Here is a 20321-nt window from a genome sequence, read left to right as displayed (position 1 = left end):
GCTGACTGAAAAGTGTCCCTTTTTTTTGTATTCTAGATTTCTGTGAAAAGCAAAGGACATGAAGAAACAATTACATACACACCCCTTCCAACCTCTCCACCCCTTTTTTCCCTGAGTATTTCCAGTACTGCATCATTAAAAATCCTGTCCTCTCAGAAATGGCCTCTCCACCATAGTGCACACACACACCCCCACGATTTATTTTATCTTCAGGTTTTTTCCTCATTTTCCTTTCCACACCTCTTACCATCTAGCTTTTTTCAGAGTTTTTCCCTCCTTTGTGCATTTCCAACACACTAAGAAGTGTCCAAAGCCACAACTCTCACAGTGTCCAAATATAGAGTTTTAAAAAAAGTGAGATGACAATAAATGTGGGACTATGACTCTCTTGGAAAGCAAATCTACAGTGCTACACCTTACAAACAGTTACAAAGATTATAATTGAACAAATTTCCTGAAAAAAATCCTGCTGCTTGATTAAGAAAAATTATAACTGCAATTTACCAGCCATGATCTATGTTCTTTTAAAAGAAGTGAGGGCTCAGCTCAGATTTAAACAGGTTTTAGAAACAATCAATAAACACTGTGCACAATCATATAAAGCACCTGAGAAATCAGGTAGCTGCTGTCACCTGGGAGGTTCACATCTTAGCCTAGCCACGTGGAGCAAGTACCAGAGAAATCATCCATAGACACACAGACATTACCAAATATTAAGTGTGTGCACTTACATGTTAGAAAGATGTGAAGGATTGAGATATAAAACCGCAGAGAGATTGACCCTCCTATTATCCCACAGATGAACATTTCAGAGGTTTCACAACTGCAGTGCTCATCAGTTAACTACAAGGCTGGTTATAACTCCTGTCCAAGTTTACACTCTTCTAAAAATACAACAAAAAAAAAGAAGAAAGAAAAAAACCCCAAGAAATAGTCCAAAAAAACTTACACCAGTACACGCAAAGCCAGAACAAACAACTTCCATGAACAGCAGCTGAGGTTAAAAACCAAGCAGATTGATTTTCTCCTACTGCTAACCTTCCAAGAGTGATCAACTGCAGATGTCTCACATTTGAGGGCTGAATACGTGCAGATTTTGAAGAACACTATATCTCTCTAACCTATAATTTACTCAGCTCTCCGGAGTCAGTCAAAAGCAACTCTGCTCACATTACTGAGCTTTCTTAACATTTTTGTCAGTTTCTTAAGGAAGTTTGGACTGAGCTACAAAGGAAAAGTTTCTGCTCTCAGCTAAACTGGCATATATCCAAATCCACCTCATTGTTCTAGAAGCAAACATATGTGAAATCAGAGTCCCAGCCCATCATTTTAGTCTAAATTTAGCCATTACATTGATACATCTTCAGAGGATTTTAGTTTCTCTTTCTAAAAACCCAGCTTCAGACTCCAGCTTTCTAAAAATATCCACATCAAAAGTCAAGTGGACCAAATTCTTTATTGATCAACAGGTTCTGCTTTCTCAAAGTTCTGACACCAATTCACAAAATAAACAGTTCCTATCTGTCAATTACTGTCCCTACATAGCATATTCACAGGTACTACAAAGAATCAAATTGTCTTTTCCCTGCCAATCTGTGTTACTTGGCCCCAGTCAAAAAACAGATAAGACAACCCATGAAATTTCAATCAGAATAGGTATGAAAGATGCTAAAACGAGGAGGAAAGAATAATATCCCAAATTTATTCTTTTCCAAAGCATCCCTCCACAAAACATTCTTTCCAAATTACAGGAAATATGGCTCTCTTAAGATACCACCGAAATGAGGAGAAAAATTTGTGGGGTGTCAAGGAGCTGCTCTAAGTTTATACATTCAGAAGTACCAGAAGGCACACTAGGCAGAACTTTAAAGAATCAAAACAAGTAAATGCTGAAGTCACCAAAATTTAATGCATAGTTTAAGAAAATTAGGGACATTAGGACTTTCAAGCAGACAGAATGACGCTAAAATTTCTGCCATGAACAAGTTACTGTTGTAGGTGAAAGGGAAGCCCACAACACAAGCATTACCAAGAGGATCTTGTGTCTGCAGGTGTGACGCAGCCAGAGCTCACACAACGCTTTCAATGGAGCAGCGCCACAGAAAATAGCCTTTCCCCACTCGGTTTCCTGCCATGCCTTCCACAACCTGCTCTGTTAGAGTAAATAAACTTTTGCAAAGTTAAGAAAAGCAGCTCTCATCAGATGTAGAAGATAAAAACAGACCCACATGCCTGGATCTTTTCATCTACCACAGCTTTCAGAACATAGGGAAGCACTCACCCAGCGGAGCATAACAGGTCTGCCGGTCAGTATGCCGAGGTGCAGCAACCTTGTACTTTTTCCATACAACTCTTTTGGCTGTTTGAATGCTCATGATCAAGCTCAGTTTTTGAATAACAGGAAAGTGAAGATGCAGAGGAAGTACACGCTAGTACCCACGCAAGAACTGCATGCCGGGATTCAAGGGGGAGGGAAGCACTGGTTTTCCTCTCAGGGTTTGACACATTCAGCCATACAGTGACTGACAAAACCAGTCAGGAAATAAACCTTTAAAAAGGCTGCATGTTAGCAAGTCACAGACTTAAAGCTACTTGAGATTTGTTTTCTCTTTAAAATCAGATAAATATGCTGCTTTGCTACTCCTTATGAAAATAGGAGGACACCAGCTTTCAGAGAACGGGCAAGTTAAATTCTACAAACTGAAAATAGGAAAGCTGATGGCAATTTTCCTTTTCTGTTCAAATCAAACTCTGGTCAAACACCATACTCATTTTAAATATCCTAAATATTTTTAGCATTCATTCTGTAAAAAGTTTGCAGTATCATTATAACACCTTTTTCACACATTCAACAGAACATAAAACCAGAACAACCCTTCAAAGTAAGCATCCACATCTTTTAATGGCCTTTCAAAAAAGCACAAGAAAATTTAAACATAAGATTATAGCACATAAAGGAAGTTGTACAAGTAGAAAATTACAAACTCTTATTAGGCATGCCCTCTCCACTGTGCAGTAATTCCAAACAAGACAGAGCAAGGAACAGTAAAGCAAAAAGTTGGTAATGCAGGGCTATGATAAGATCTGAGTTATTTTCAAGTGGGTCTTTAAATTGTGCTTACCACCAGTACAAAAAGCAAATTGAATCCCTCTGTCTTCAAAAGCCTCTTGCCAGCTCTATAACCAAATTAAGAAGAATCCAAATGTTGTAGTTATGCAAGACACTCCATATCCCACACTTTTGGATTCTGAACTGTACAGAATTCCAAAAGTCACAACAAAGTAATGCAAGAAGAGATTAACTAGAACATGCAAGTACAGGCACTATAACCAGAGAAGAGAGTTCTAAACCACAGAATTGGTTTCAAAACCAGAAAGATAGAGGCTGTTTGATTTGTCTGCCTGTCTCACTGTATCATGCTATAAGACAAATGTTTTTGATACAGCTCTCCTCTCTTCATTGATATACAGCCAGGACAGTTTACTGTATTACACCCCAGATACTATTCAGAGAAGGGAAGGAGGGAGAAATCAAGATTAGATCTTTCTTTAAATTTTTGTGGGCCAGAAGTTGGTCTTACTTAAATTTGTGGGTTGGATGTTTTTTCCCCAAATTCAAGAATTCCTCAAAGTTGAAGGCTGAAAGGCTTCACACAAAAGGAGTTTTGTTTCCATGAATAAAGACAACCATACATTCAGGGGGCTAAATCAGACATTTGTAGCCAAACATTTCTGTGAACCATGCTAACAAGACCAAAGTGGAAAGGCAATAAAAGTTTTAAAGTTAGGATTTCTATTTTAGAAACAAACAAGTATGTATTTTGTAAATACAAATACAAACCTTACTGTGCACCAAGCACTTCCCAAGCATAAAACAAAAGGATGCTGCCATCTCCACCAAGTAAACGATGAGAATTAGCAAACAGACCTGCACGTATACCAGAAGTCTGGCACGTATACCAGAAGTCTTACCAACAGCACCACATGTTCCTTTTTTCAAGTTTTGACGAGAGTGGTCTGAATTCCCCAAGAACACTCGCTTGTATAACCAATACCTTACCTCACCTTAGTCCCTGCTGCTCCAAGGCCCACCCACACTTGGCAAGACTGAAGAATAAGCACAAGTTTCACGAGTCAGCTAGTCTGTGACAACATTTCTGGGTTTACCACTTCTCAAATGAGGAAGTGATTGCAGTCAGTGAGAGCAGTTAGAGAAGCACCACTCTGACTCCACCGGTCCCTTGAACTTCATTCAGTGTGAAGGTATTAGCAAAGCTGAGTAAATCATTCATGTGCCAGAGCTTCCAGAGAAGCTCAGCCCTCAAGCTCTGCCTACCATCAGCAGCTGTGCCATGAACATCAGAGAAAACACTTATCTAACAGCAGGTTTTACCTCAAAAATCCAACATTTCAACAAAAATATACACTGAGAATATTTATTAACTTATGGCGGAGGAGGGGGAGGTTGGGGGTTGTTACACTATGTTTAAATTAAAAAACCAAACATCTCTTGCCTAAACGGAAATAGAATTACTAGCATTAAATAGTTTCATATCGGAACCCATGTGCAAATAAGTTACCTTTAGGATGGCAGGAATATTTTTAAGCTAAATTTTAAAAGTGAAACCATGGTCTCTGTGAATATCTGCAGTATTGGGTGTGAAATCCATACATTAGCTGCCAGAGCAGATAAACAGAAGAGAAATAGAAATTTCTGGTCAAAGTAATCTTTGAAGGCTGCAAAGGAAAACTTTTTAAAAAATATTTTAACCTAACTCCAGAGCTCAATAGTATACTCTCTACCCATAAACTACTTCATTCATTAGGAGGAAGATGGTCTTATTTCTACTACTACTGAATTCAACATTTATTTAGTAGCTCTCTGACTGGAGTACGTGTTCTCTTCTATTCTCTCTGGTGTTGACAGCAGTAATCAAATTTTGTACATGCCACTGGCCCTATTATAGTTCCAGAGCAGCTGGCTGGTTGCCTAGGCTTCTTATCATGTATGATAGAAAAGACCAGCTGAAACTACTGTGGGAAGACAGAAGTAGAGGGAAGCCTAACTAGAAGCCTAATAATTAGAAATCATGTCTTTTTATAGTTGCCCATATATTACAAAGCATAAAGAACAAGGCTACACTCAACGCACGACAAGCTTGCTATAATAGTTTTCAGAAGGACTGGAACTCAGATGACAATTCAGCCCTTGTTGAAGAGTAGGTCTAAATTCCACACTTTATCTGTGAAACACGACTTAACTATATCTTAGTTCACAGACCAGGGAATGGGAAAGCAAAAAACCACCTAGAGCTGGGGGGAAAAGGGAAAAAAAAGGGGGAAAACTCAGATAACTGTACTCATTCATTTAAAAGTGAGCTCATAAATACTTAAGATCACTTTTCTATCACAGCCCCAGCATATACACAGTCAGCACAGGGTTCAGAGTAAAATTAAAGGTCACAGAGGCAAACAACAATGGGACCAGAGGGCAACATCCTTTAATTCTAAAACTCCCCTGTATGCAAGACAATCTATAATGAAATTGGTTTCCATTTCTTCTTTGCCTTCTGGGAGCCTTCCAAGAGCTTTGAATGCCTTGACTCTAAGAAGAGGAAACTGGCTTCTTTTTCACAGCCCGTCTCCTTCCAGCTGTGTTCCAAGTAGGCCTTGAGTAGCCGTGCTCTGAACTTCCACTTTTCCAAACTAGTCTATAGAAAAAGGCTTGGGTTCATGGCAGAGGAAAAAACAAATCTAAGGGACTTCTTATGGGAGCGGAACAAGGAGGTACAGAGCTCCTCCTTCACCTTCCTTCTCCAAGGTGAGAGCCAAGCAAGCCAAGAGTTTTCCTAGAGGGGAAGCTCAGCCTTTCTCAAGGTTCCTGTGTTACCTGTCTAGTCCTACCCTTTAAAATACTGCTATAATGAGCATCTGGTTAAGAACTTCTCATGCTCTGGGATTATCACCCCATAATTTTGTTCAGGATGTTTTATTTCACCACAACAACCCGACAACTTTTTTAGCTGGCCTGCCACACAATTTGAATTAGCAGGCCACACAATACTTGTTTCAGCAAGCAAACAAGAGCTTCAAAGGAGATGCTAAGAAAGATGGTGGAGGGGCAACAGAAACTTAAACAGAAAGTAATGTTTCAAATGCTCGTTGCATTTTGATGGAAACTAGTTATTAGTTTATTCCCTACTTCCAGGAAACCCACAACACCAGCAAATTCAAAAGGAGAACAACAAGTTTTTAGCATTTCTATTGAAACCCTGTTTCAGACAGCCAGGTTCATGTCAGCATAAAGCTTTCTACTGAAAAGAACATTATCAATACAGTAGATGCCCTCATTACTGTGGAAGAGGAACAGAGTGTGTGGCAGCTAGTGGAGCACTGCAGTACAGATAACACACAGAGATATTCTCTCAGTGCTCTCACAGGCAGCTCCAACACAAACCTTCCCAGCACACAGCGCTTCAGGCACTTGACACATGGGTCTCGTAAAACTGCATGTCTGTGGCTGCCACAAATAACTGACTCATCCTGCAGAAGAAATAATAGTAGCAACTGTACATAAATTGTAATGCCTTTCAAGAATCACCATAATTTTGGTCTTTTTGATGTTCTTCTTACAGTTTCTGTTTTCCTTTTGTAAAAGGAAATATTTTGAAAGTAAATACTGGGGAAATCTATGGAGGACATTAATCTTTGGAAAGTGTTGCTTACATTATGATCACACCTGTAAAACCCAGCCACATCCAAACAGTACCTGCTTTTTGCAAATCATCCCAGGCCACCTGTTTACAGCAACTCACAGGACTGACTGGAGGTCCACAGGAAAAGCAGGAGCCTTCTGCAGTTTGCTTGTCATTTAAAATGCTGAGCACATCTTCCAAAGCAAGGTTCCTGCCCATTCACAGGCACCTTTATAAAACAAATCCCAATGAACCTATGACAGATGCACTGCTCAACATTTGTGTGCTCATATGCTGGGATGTAACATGCATTTCAGCTGAAGCCCAGGCACTGAGCCTTGAGTGACAGCATGCAAGTCCAAGCACAGGAGAGGGGCCATCACCTGATCTGCCCCAGCTCCACCAACAAGCAATCCTGGTGGTTCAGAGTTTTCAAAACTACTTGCCCTGCTGTGGTGGAACAGACTGGGTTCAAGCCAGTGGCCAAGCAGCTGAAAGAGCTGCTGGTAAGCAACTCCACCCAGGACAGACAACTGCCCTCAGCATACCCCACGTCACTAGGGACTGCTGCAGAAAAAGGCATGGCTTCCAAAAAAACATCTCATTCCTCTGTCTAGGACAATTCTATGCTAGGACACAATCCAAAGCTTTGGAAGCAATGGTTTAGGCAAGCATACGAATAATTTACTTGTACACTTCCTGCAACTCCTTTTGTAAATGAGTGTTTGTACCTCCAAGAACATAAACATCTCAAAGCTTCCTTGTAAACCCCATAGGTTTTTTCCTCAGAAAGTATCTTCTGATAGATTCTTTTCAAACTCTACTAGCTTTCCCCATCCAGACTCCCTAAGGCTGTGCATTGATGTTTGCCTCCAGCTGGGAAGAGGGGAATGAAAACATATCAGGAAGCCTGGAAGAGGAGCTCTGGAGCAAGCTTGCCCAAGTCTACAGGTCTTCACTCTACCAGCTAGGGCTACAACCACAGCCCTCATCCTAAAAGCTAAAACTCTTATCTTCTATCATGGTGAGGAGAAAGAGGGACATAATCACAGTTAAATATAATCATAGGCACATTTCAAGAGTGGCACACCCTGGCCAATGACCACATTCGCAGTCATCAGGGTTGCACCAACACTGCTGCTCCAAAGATTTGAAAGTTTGGTTTCCCTTTTTTTAATGCCCTGTAACAATGCATGGATGATCAGACAACACCCTCTAAGACACTAACTCTTCAGCTGTACCATTTATAAGAAGCTATTTATCTCCATACCAACACTGAGTGTCACAAGCATACACATAACCAGTCTTGTTAAAATTAGTGATCAATTTCTTCCACCCAGACAGTCTACTTCCCTTCCTGATTGCAACAACGTATTCTATTCATGCTTTCCCACAACAACAAAAAAAAAAAAAAAAAAAAAAAAAAAAAAAAAGAGAGGGAAAGCATTGTGCAGAGCTGCCCTGCTTTCTGCAGGAACTCTTAACAAAGTTCTTTAGACTTCCCAGTCATAATGCTGGGGTGGAAAGTTTTGCTCACCTGTAAAAGAGGGATTGCACAAAGTCTGCATTAGGAGCCCCAAGTTTCACTATTCCTTCCTTGAACAAGAATATTGAAGAGAGCTCCCTAAGTTAAACAGGCTGTCTTTTCCTAGTTCAGAGAGCTAAAAATCAGTAAGAAGGCAGTATTAGAGGCATGCTAAAACTAAGTGTTCCCTGTGGACCTTGGTCAGGTCCAACACAAACATCTCCAGTTAAACACTCTACTCCTCAGAGGACAAACCTTTCTCCTGCCAAGGACCCAAGGCAAGTATCCTTCTTTCTGAAATAGTATTGCTGTTATCAGAGTCAAAAAAAGGAAAAAAAAAATAAGCCACAACTAAAAATCAACCCAAAACACATCTACTCAGCTCAGTGCAGGAAGGCACTTCCTGGGTGTTCAGGACTAAGCACAGTGACACAGCACCCAGTTTAGCACAGCACTTCTGTGTATCAAGGGACTTGGGAAGGAGTGTGGAAAAGAGGCAAAGTATGTGGCACAACTGAACTGTTACCTAAAGGAAGAATAGACCCACACAACTAAGCACCAAAAAGCCTCAAGCCTCTCTGACAGTAATGCTAAACACACACTCATAAGCAGAGATCCAACAGCAGTGAAAATGATAGTGCATTTTATTTGGGACAGAATGTGCACCTATTTATCTCAAGCCAGCTGCCCAGGTTCCCAAGCAAAGACTGGGAAGCAGCCCAGTCTGAAAAGGCTGAGCAATAGCTGGGTTAATAGGCACCTCACTCAGCTGCACACTAGCAAAGGAAAGCTCACACAAGCCATGATCAGCAGAGATGATGGCAAAAAGAGGGCTAGGCAGTGGCAAGCAGCTGAGGGGCAGCAACTGATTCAGATTTGCAAGCCAGCAAATATTGCATGTTTACACCCTCACTAGCTTTCAAGAAATTTTCAGCAAGCTTTCTGTGCGAATACTTTGCAGGCTTCTGCCAGGTCAAATGGAAAACACTGGGCTCAGTTATTTAAGCTCAAGTGTGCGGAGGAGTAATTACCAAAGCTCCACTGGACAGAAGGATTGCATTCTTTTCTTCTTCAAATGCCACCACCCACTATGATATGATAATAAAACTCTCAGAAACCTTGTAAGCAAATCCAGCAAACACTGTGCAGAAGCTAGCCTGCAATCACATGGTACCCATCTCAAAAACTCCATCTGTGCCACTCAAAATACTGTGGCACAATGAACAGCTCTGCTACTTGCTGCTACCATCATCATGGCATGATGCCACCACCATCATATTGGCATCACCATAACCAAGGATTTAAAGCCTAAATCATGTGAAGGCTGACATAGAGGCCACACATACAGTATATTCTAAAAAGTCTTTCTGTGCAAGATTGACAAGCAAATCATACACATTCCTAAGCCAGACAAATGAAGCCCAAAAACACAACTGCTCCTTCACAATTATTGTGATGCAACAGATGCACCACAGCATTCTCACATAAATATTTAATGTCAACAATATACACTAGCTGATTATAAAACCATTTCAAATTTTAAAAGGGTTAAAAACAGATACACACGCTATAGTAATTACATTATTGGTCACCTTACTGAAGCATCACACCTCGTACTTGATGTGTGAGCAGACACAGTCTCATCCATGATCTGAAGAGCAGCTTTTCAGCTATAAATTTCACACTCCCTCTTTATACTACTGATTATGAAGCCATCTGACATTGCCAGCAACAACCTTACAACCAGCTCAATAAAATTTCACATTACTTTAACAAAAATATTTTAAGACTGAAGCCTTTAATAATTACCTTTATTTCTCTTTGAATTTAAGTGTTTAAATAAACAATCACTGTTTTCATGTGTTTCAAAAATACGTCTATCATGGCTATACTCACAATGAGAATGTATGTAATATAAGCACCTTTGAAGAGAAGTTTTTACACCAAAGTGGGCAGATTAAGATTCTGAGACACCATGCACCATCCTGTGTGTTCAAGACCCTCACTCCATTTAGCAGACGAGCTTTTATGATGCCCCAGTCTCCCTAGCACAGGAAACCAAGTTCTTCAAATGGCACACATTTACCAGTTTGCTCCTTATGTTGTCTTGTCTTTCCTACTACCCTACTTGCTTTTGTTGCTGCTACCACAAACAGAACTGGTTTTATGACAGGGTTATTTTCTTACTAGTTTAACTTCTCCTGCACGAGCAGCAACAAGTTGCTACTGAATAGCAAGCCTTGTTTCTCTCTGCAGGCCTGCAAACACATCCATGCTAAACCCACTTCAACTTTACAAAGTTAACATTGAAGCAAGTTGCATTAAACTTGTTCACAGGTCTCCTTAAAAAAAATCATTGTAGGTTGGTAAAACTCCAATATAAATAAAGGATAGACAACAAAACACAGACAAGTTGTCATTCACTCAAACAGGAGTGTGCAAGTGTCTGTTACTCTGCCTTCAACTTGCCCTAGATCTGAGCCCTAGGTCTATATTCAACCAAACATTATAATGCCTTCATTACCAATAATTTACTATCTAACTGTAGTATTCTCACAGTTAATACTGTCACACTTTTCTATTTATGTGCAGTTCCCTTACTTTAATTGGACTGGTTTAAGACAGTTGCATGAACAAAGCATTATAAAACTCCACTGCTACCTGGTTTTCATTTATGGTTTTACTTTGTAGCATAACCACAGCATTGATACTGTTTGTTTTCTTGTAGGTGACTGTTTAATTTTAAATCACAGCATTCTGACACATTCTCCTCTCTATAACAAAGTTTGGCACAAGTCTTTCAGGTCAGCCACAGAAAAAAGATAAGCCCCTATTACCTAGCTTCATAAATAGCATTTGAAAGAGGGGATTCACCTAATAAAGATCTTCACAGCTTACACTGTGAGATAGGCAAGGCAGTTTAGGATATGGGTGCCAAGGTGCAGAAACAGAACTTCATACAAGTGCAATTAAAATGTTTGTGAAGCTGATTATAAACAACCTGCTACAATCTACCTTTCTGGGAACTTGTGTTACCAAGTGCATGTGAGACTCTGGGACACTGAAAAGTAGCTCTAGTGTAAATGCAGCGATATGACCAAAAAGTGTCAAGAAGCTGCTTTACACAGGGGTTTTCAGAAATTTACCTTTACACTCAACTTCCCCAGCCCTGCAGTTTTCCACCACCTATCTTTCTCCTCACTTGCCTCCAAATACTAATTACTCTTCCTATAAATGATCAAAACCCCACTACTGTTAAGAAAAAAGACAATCACCTCTCAAAGCATATCACAGGACAGTTCATTTAGTCTTCTCATTCCCACATGACCATCAGGTGGTGTTACAATAACAATTGTGTACCTACCATTCCACCATAATTGCCTTTATCTTCTTTCCCTTGTTCTACCCCGATCTACACAGATGTTCATCAATCTTATTACCCTCTGTCAGGATGGTCAAAATCAATGAGGCAGGCCAGTTCATTGCATTCTATCCAGTACAGCTCCAGTGAAGTGAGTATAAATCCCTACCAACACTACATAGAAAACATGTACCATGGGAACAGCTGGAGCGCCTCTCAGTTCCTATTATAACCATTCATTCAGCTCCCCACACACCATACAGCCCGTCCTGGCCAAGAACACCAAGAGGACTCCTATGACATAGCTAGTTTGCCATTTATTTCACTGCTTCCAAAAGCCAGTCTCACCAACAACCTATTTCCCAAATAAAACCAGGAAGTCTGCTGGGAAGCCATGCCAGGGCAGCAGTGATGACGGGGGGGGGGGGGGGGGGGGGGGGGGAAATTGCTCGTGCTTCATTTCTTAGCCACAGAATCTGGCCACAACCAATTCTACAGTTTGCCTGATCCTCAAAACCCAGGAATGGATTACAGACACAGTGAGCAGATCAAAGAGCTGTTTTGGTAAGTTTTCCCCTCCCCTAAACCCCCATCTTCTGTAACAAAACAGAAGAGCCATGAGATTTGTTATGATTTGGAAGCATAAGCATAAGCTCAGGTTCTGCAGCTGCTGGGGAGCAAGAAGGTTCAAGCAGCAGCAGCAATCCCAAAACAGTGCAGCACTTGGGAAGTAGAAATAGAGAAGATGAATGATTTTAACCGAGCCCATAGGTTAAAGAAATTATACAGGGCTCCTGAAGACATGCAAAATTTCACAGCTTCAGCCTAGCTTTTCTCTGAAGATAAAATGGTCAAACTTTATAATTAAGTTTCATGGCTAATACTACTATGAAATGAAAATTTCCTTCGTTATCTGTGAAAAAATTTGACATAGATTACATTCCACACTAAAGAGTGCTGTACCAGCATAGAAAAATAAAAAAAAGTCACCACAAATCAGCATAATGTTAGAAAGGCTTGGTAAGCATTGCAAGTACAAAACAGCATTCTCATCTACCAGAACTTCACAGATATGCAGCAGAAGTGTTTCAGCACTGTCAACCTGAACCTAAGTTGCCAAAATTATTTTGGAATAAGCCACATGGCTTTTAACATAACCTAGGTTCAAAAACAGGCATTGCCAAGATCCACTTACTCAAATAATCTTTTAGAGGCACCACTGTAGCCCCCAAGTGCCTTCCAGCTAAGCACTGCAGAGAGTTTAGCCCTCTATAAACAGTCTCTCCTCCTTTTCTGGCACTGTAAAATGCAAAAAGTAGCAAATGACACCTGGCATGGCAAAGACAGATCACTACACGTATAGAATCTGCTAAATTGGAAGGGACACATCAGGATCACCAAGTCCAGCTCCCAGCCCTGCCCAGCACACCCTAAGAATCACACCATATGATATATTCCCCTTGTGTCTAGATGCAAAATTCAATATGAAAGTGGAAACTAAGCAGACTAGAACCATCTGTCTCATGTTCGCATTAACAAGTTATTGCCAGACCTTTGACTGTGATTTATAAACAATTCATGCAGGAAATGGAACAAAAAAAAAATCCACACTATTATCTCTAAAAAGCTAAAAAGTCTAAAAATCTGGGCACATGGTGGTGAAATACCAAGACAGTATAAAGCCACAAGGAAACTATATACGTGATACTTAAAGGCTGAGTTTTCACTTCCACAAAGCCAAGGTCACAGGAACAAGCCCAGTGCAGTCACCAGCATAGAACTACAGAAGCCTCCCCAGCTGGGTGGGGATCTCTTGCTGAGAGTAAAACTAAAATCTTCCAGCAAGTTCACAAAACCACCACTATCCTTCTTCATTCAGTGGAGCTATTCAAGTAGAACTTTCACAGTCACATACACAAGTACACAAAAAAGGAGAGAGAAAGATAGGAAAATATAGCTACAGGCTTCTAAATTCAGACACTGACCAGCAGGACAGCCTTAGCATATCTTGCCAAGTGGGAAAAAAAAAACAAAACAAAACAAAACAAAAAAAAAAAAAAAAAAAAACCAAAAACAAAAACAAAAAAAAACCAAAAAAAAAAACATACCAACTACCAGCAGCGTTGTTAGGAAACAGTGAATCTACCTGCATTTTCAGAGTCTAAATGCCAATATCCAGATACTACATACATAGGAGAAACTGCTAGATGGCAGAAAATGAAGACATCTATGAGAAACCTTGGGAGTCAACTTTACCAAATATGCAGGGTAGCTGAGCTCAACATCCATAAACATGAGAAGTGTTTGAGATTCTCATCAGAGCCAGCCAGGGGGTAGGCTGGGGATGGAAGGGAAACAAAAAAATAGCAATGGATTTTATCACACATTGGCTGAATTCCCCCAGTTTGCCTGAGATGCACTTTTTGTGTATCTACTACACAAAGTCTTGGATCTCATGAAGCAGTAAGCATGTCCCTCTGTCTGCCACATCTGTTCTGATGTCTCTGCCCCGTAAAAACCTTTTGCTGGTTGACTAAAAAGACTTATCTTTAGCTAAGTTATGGCATTTAAAAATTTTGAATATGCAAGAATACATATTGTCCACAAGGCATTCGCTCATCCTAGAGAAAATTATCCCAGTCACAATCTAAAGAACTACCATTCAAAAAATCCAAAGACTTTAAGACACATACATAAATTCTTATACCAAATTCAGATAGCTTTAAAAAAAATTACAAATCACCATGTTTCTAGTAATTGTTATCAGTCAAGGTTTTCAAGAGTTATCTTCTATATCCCCAATGCCCAGGAGCTCCACACACAGTCTGAATGTGACAAGGAAATAAACCCCTCCCTTAAGAGTGGCCCAGTCATACCAGTAATGCACTTGTTGCTAGCTGCTTCCAAGCCACCCCTGTTAGTTGGGGAAAACTCAGGGATGTTCAGTATGGGTTGCAAGAATTCCCACCCCAGCATGTGATGGAAGAAGTACAGATGCACACTTACATATGAACTGAGGATTTACCATACTCCCAAGCAACTAACTGGAAATACCTCATTAAAGACAGACTTTTAACAATCTTGGATCCACACATTGCTGTATAATTATTCTCAACTTGAAAGGGCTGCATAATCGCCCAGGAATATCACGATCTCTAAATGCAAATCCTAGAAGGGAAAAGTAAATGGAAGTCTATGCATACATATGTGTGCACGGGCATATACAGCTACATAGTCCTCCTTCGCTCTGAGTATACACAACAAAAATGACAAAAACCCATCCCCATCTCATCTTCTTCCATCACTTAAAAACCACTGCCTTACCTTGTGGCTGTGCTTTTGTATATCAGGAAGAAACAGCCAAGCCAGAAAGTGCATAATTACATTTCTATTTACTTTACCATTCACTTTATGAGGGGGAGTGGTAGGAACAGGAGCAGTTGAAAATATGTCCTTCCCTGAGGGCTGAAACTCATGAAACATGTTTTTTTCAAGAGAGAGGTTTTTTTTCCCTTGGAACTCTAACACTTCCATTCCCTAACCCTTACAATAACTTCAGTGGGTACACCTAATCACCTTGCTAATCTCCAAATAACGTATTTAGCATTCAGTATTTTATTAGAGCCATTACTGCCACTCAGGAGAAATCTTGTTGCCTTTCTCTCAACATCAGTCACAAGTGACACCTACCTAACTAGTGACTAGTTATAACAAAAAAGCAACTTATAGGAACATACTAATCTTTGAAAGTTCTACTTTCTTTCAATTTTGAAGGCATTACTCCACATCTGCAGTGAGAAAACAGAAAGGAAAAGGAAGTCAGGGTAAGCTTTTTTGTTTGTTTTCTTTTACGATTTGTTTGTTTTCTTAAAGAAGACTAGGCTATAGTGCTAAAGATCAAGGCTGACCTTTCTGGATGTTTTGGATATTTCCCCTGAAAAAAGCACAGATTTGAGTTGTGGATACCCCAAATGTTACAGTCATCAGTCAAGCCCAAGATCTGTGACAATCAATAGTGCTGAAGAGTGACAAAGATGAGACCAGTTTTTTTCTGATTAAGAAGGAAAAATGGTAAAATTAAAGGAAAATAAAAATCCCACTGTTCTGCAGTATAAACAGGTTTCATCCACAGATACCTTAATAATTGATAGCTACTATAACATGGTGACCCAGAACTATAGTATTAAGTGGCCTTTACCACTTCAAATTTCATCTGGATATCCACCCTCAGGAGCACCCTGCCCTAACAGGATAAAAGATCTCTTTGATAAGGTGGCTCTGAGTTAGCTGAATATAAGTTGAAAAACAAGAAAAATGTTAAACCTGTGAAATACACAGTCATTCACTGAGCAAACCCAAGACACGGCATTCAACCTGTTAACAGCAGAGATGAACTATTACAGGCAGTTGCCACTACAGACAGATTCTGCCCAAGTGAAGCAAAGATTTCTAATGGGTTCCACTGGTCCAAGAAACACCACCAAGACACCACTACCTAAGTAAAAATAAAAATAAAACATACAACACCTAGCCATGCTGAAATACAGTACTTAGCATGGCTAGGTGTTGCGTGTTCTTGTAGCTAATCTAATGATTTAGCTATAAGAGAAATTAAGGCTATTCTTAAATAGTAGAGGGGATCTAAATTCATTAGCAAGAATTTAAAAGGACACAGTATATATCAGACAGTTTCATCAACCAATATCTACTAAACACAACTGCTTATTACATATTTTGTGGATTAATTGTAGAAACTGCCTTTTTCTCAGCTGTTGTGCTTTTTATACTAAGCTGAAAGAGGTGCCTACAGTATTTCAGCATTTCCACCTACTCCCCATTTTCATGCATCAACACTCATTCTCTTGCTAGAAGTCACCTCTTGAGGTTAAATTTTAACGGACCATGTTATATTTGCATAAGTCTAGTTAATGAAGAAGTGACTGGCAGAGTATAATATCCTGACCTTCTGTCATGAATTTTAATTGCCTGCAGATGGTTAAGTTTAGCCTTATCTTCCCACATGAATAAGATCCACCTGGATAATTTCTCCCTCAGCTTATGTAGCACACTGGCACTTCATGGAGCCCACTGCTGTGCCCATGGGTTACCTGCAACACATCCTGTGGTGGGTGGAGCAGTGGGTCAGGTGTGATCCCTGCGTGGAGGAGCTGAGGTGGGTGCTAAACTGAAATTATTCTGTCCAAACCCAGTTGAAGAATTCTCCCTGGTAATGCCACAGCTGCTATAAATAGAGCAATTTCTAAACCAGTCCCATTGTTCTGACTTTTATGATCTCCACTGCTCTTCCAAATTTGTCAAATTTCTTCAAAGGGAATTATTCCTCATCCCCAACACAAGATCCCCCACCTCATTCTTCAGGTTGCAACCAAAGAACAAGGTCACTATAAAAGAAAAACCAGCTTGGAAAAATTGAGGAAAGGAAACAAGCACTCTTCCATTTCCCCATGAAATTAAGAATTTCACTTCAACTGAACAATGAGGACCTTTCCTTCTACAGCACATCAATGCCAATAACAACTAAGAATGACCAGCAGATTTATCAAACCTGAGGTCAACTTGCAATTTATGAAAAACCTTTAATAACGTCTACATAATTCAATTACATGAATTTCAGTAAAATGTAGATATCCATTAGAGGAGGTATAAAGCTTTTTCCCTGTATAAGCAATTTTAAAAATAAAGGTTTCATTGAATAAATGACAATCCAAAACAAGATGCCTTTGCAAAAATTGCATATTGCCAGCTACAACTCTAAGCACCCTTACTCAGCACATCTTAGATGTGCCATTTGGGTTTTTTTCAATATGTGCTTTTGCAAAGAAACCACTAACTTTGCATGAAGCAACTTGCAAGATCCTCAGAGATTTTCTGCCAAACCTCCTCTACACTACAGTGTTAATTCACCATATAAATATTCAAAGATATTCTTGAATACCTGCCAGAAGGGAACACACTTCTCTAGCTATACAGCCACATCCATGCTTACTTAGCTCACCATAGTAATGCTGTGTCCTGGGGTGGAAATACAAGGCCAGGCAATTAAGTTCTACTAAGACAGACAAAAAAAAAAAAAATCCCAAGAAAATCCAAGCCATCTTAGTCATGCCAGGACACTTTTATCCTTTGACATTTAGCTGCCTAGAGCAAAGCAGAAACACCAAAAGTTCCTTTGTACATAATGCATAAAGTTTCCTTTGCCTACTGCTTCCACATTTTTTACCCAACAGTCCAAGACAGGCCTGAAAAATTCATGTCAGGATGAGTTTCTATATCAATAGTTGCAAGTGGACAGAGAGAAAGATGACCACACTTTACTTCATCCTTTAAATATTGGCAAAATAGCCTATACTTTAAATATCCAATATTTAAAGTATCCTTTAAATACTGGCAAAATCACTGAAAAACTATCACAAGAGCTCACCATGTCACATCTCAGCTAAGACGGGAAGCTAAACAAGCCTAAGGATATCCAACTCTATCCTCCACAGCTGATGACCAAAAAGGTAAAATGAGCTTGGTAATGAACAGGCTTGTTTTGCCCTAAATAGAAATAGTCTGTGATGCAGAAGTAGGCATGAAGGGAAGAAAAAAAAAAAAAAAACAAGTCAGATTAGATTCTGGTTTTGTCACATTTTTCATCTGTTTCAAGAGGCTAATTTTGTCATTTAAGATATGAAAGAACTCAAGGCCAAGGTGATATTTTGGACCCTTATTTAACCTAGTTTTACACTGAATAACTATATTTTCCTTAAGCATGTTACTTCAAAAGTAGTCTCTTTTGCACATATATTCTCACTTGAACAGGAATTTAAAACAATCTTCAAAATTCAATATGTGGTTATTCATATTTAATTTAGTTGTTTATTCTATAGAAGGCAACTTGAAATAGGAAAGGTTGAAATCATTTAAACCTGAGAGAACCTATTTCACTAGTTCTACTTATTATAAAAAGAAATTACAATTATTGAATCAGCTCTTGGTAAGCAAAAACATCTTCTCACCTTGTGTTAATACAATGTCCTTCAAAAAGTTTGCAAAAAGTGCAGGGCATTATCTTTACACTTGAATGTTAGAGCAACAGGTTACCTATTTATGCTACAGAGATTTAAATAAACAGCAGATTATTATTCATAACAAACTGCATGATTCTGGAAGACATGATCTAACTGACACACCCATTCCTCAGCTGTACTCTCACCATTCCAAGCAATGCAGGACTGGAGGAGGGTATGGGAAATGTCTAAAGACAATGTCTAAAGGAAGGAATTCTTTATGTAGTAAAACTCGTATGTGGTTCCCCTTGATTAAGATAGTTCAAGGATACCTTAGTTAAAAAATAGTAATTTAACCAGAAATTCTCTTTTGTTCCTGTTTTTTGCATTACTTCAATACTTAGGTCTAAAAATAATTGTCTGCAAAATAGGATTTATAACTCTTAACTATACACACCTTACACAGAAGGTGCATGCTCTATGTTATACACAAATTTTCACTGAAATTAGATTTTACAATTTGTCAGTCTTTCCAAAAAGGCTTTTGTGATACCTTGCAGATTCCAATCTGTAGCAGAGTTCAATTTATTCATCCAAAAAGGAGAGGGATAAAAAGAAAGGGAAAAAATACAGCCTCTATTATGTACAAAATACAGATACAAAGCAGTTAAAAATAAAGTCTCATAGAATTGACACACATTACTTTTCCCCTACTTACACCACACTGCATCCCAGACAACAGATCCAGATCAAAATCCAACTCATAGCCACAGATTCTCACCAAGATCTAATGTAACTAATTTAATTGTTCTTTAAAGACTTCCAGTAACACCAGTTATCTTAATTACCATTCATCTACTCTGTCAGATGATAACCTTTTGGCTCTGCTAAATTTGGGAGTGCCAAGAACGTATCATTTCCTTTTTTCCACTGTATTGTAGATGAGAGTTGAGTCTTGTACTTCTATATTTTTACTTTTTTTTGGCAGCACAAGAGGTTTTTAATAGGATAGCAAGTTAAGGTCCTTTCTGAGCGCTGGAAGAATATGAAAGGAGCCTTATTACCAATGAGAATACCAGGCACATATAATATCTTAGGAGAAACAAAATTCCTTTTTCTGTTTTCTACCCTCCATACTAGGATAAAAACAATGTTGTGCATTTTGGTATGGAGGAAAAAAAATTGTAAGATTGGAGAGCATAAAGACCCAAATCCACAAGAAAACAGACTTTTCCAATAGAAGGAAACAAGTTTAAATGAATTTCAAAATTCCACTTATCCTTACCATACCCAAATTATGCAGAATACTTTCATAATCAGTTGCACTTCTCTATATGACAAATTTTTGTTTGAAATGATCACTGTAGTACATTACCATCTTTCAGTATTGCAGTGTATCCCAAGTACTCATGTTCTTTAATCCCTGCCTTATTTCCTCAGACAGCAAAATGGAGTTTAACTGAACATTACACTTTCAACAATTTTTACTATATGGGGACAAATATAAGTTAAAGCCAGAACATGCAGGGCCAAAATAAAAAGCTATGATAAAAGGAGGTGAGAACTAACATCTAATATAAATTAATCAGCAAAACATTTCTAGGCAATCTTCATTTTTCTTAGCACTTTATTTGAACATTACATAGACACAGTCCATTTTTACCACCTGACTAGTGGTTTCTGCTCCATCTCAGCTTCCTCTGCCCAACAGCAGCATGGAAGCACTG

At 39.2% G+C, this 20321-nt stretch overlaps 1 protein-coding gene across 8 annotated transcripts in view; it reads right to left on the bottom strand.

Moving 5' to 3' along the window:
• Positions 1 to 20321, bottom strand: part of UTRN (utrophin) — a 523567-nt gene that overhangs the window by 489764 nt on the left and 13482 nt on the right. For 5 of the 8 annotated variants that reach the window (XM_072927038.1, XM_072927042.1, XM_072927039.1 and 2 more), the window contains exon 1: positions 2282 to 2423. The exons of 1 other annotated variant lie outside the window; for it this stretch is intronic. In XM_072927038.1, the coding sequence (XP_072783139.1) occupies positions 2282 to 2375 (94 nt within the window). In that variant the 5' untranslated portion in view covers positions 2376 to 2423. Of the gene's footprint in view, positions 1 to 949; positions 1201 to 2281; positions 2425 to 20321 lie in introns of those variants that run through there. 2 more of the 8 variants (XM_072927046.1, XM_072927045.1) reach the window with 2 other exon arrangements.

Source organism: Taeniopygia guttata, chromosome 3, assembly GCF_048771995.1.
Source record: "Taeniopygia guttata chromosome 3, bTaeGut7.mat, whole genome shotgun sequence".
NCBI lineage: Eukaryota > Metazoa > Chordata > Aves > Passeriformes > Estrildidae > Taeniopygia > Taeniopygia guttata.
This window is presented reverse-complemented; position numbering and strand designations above follow the sequence as displayed.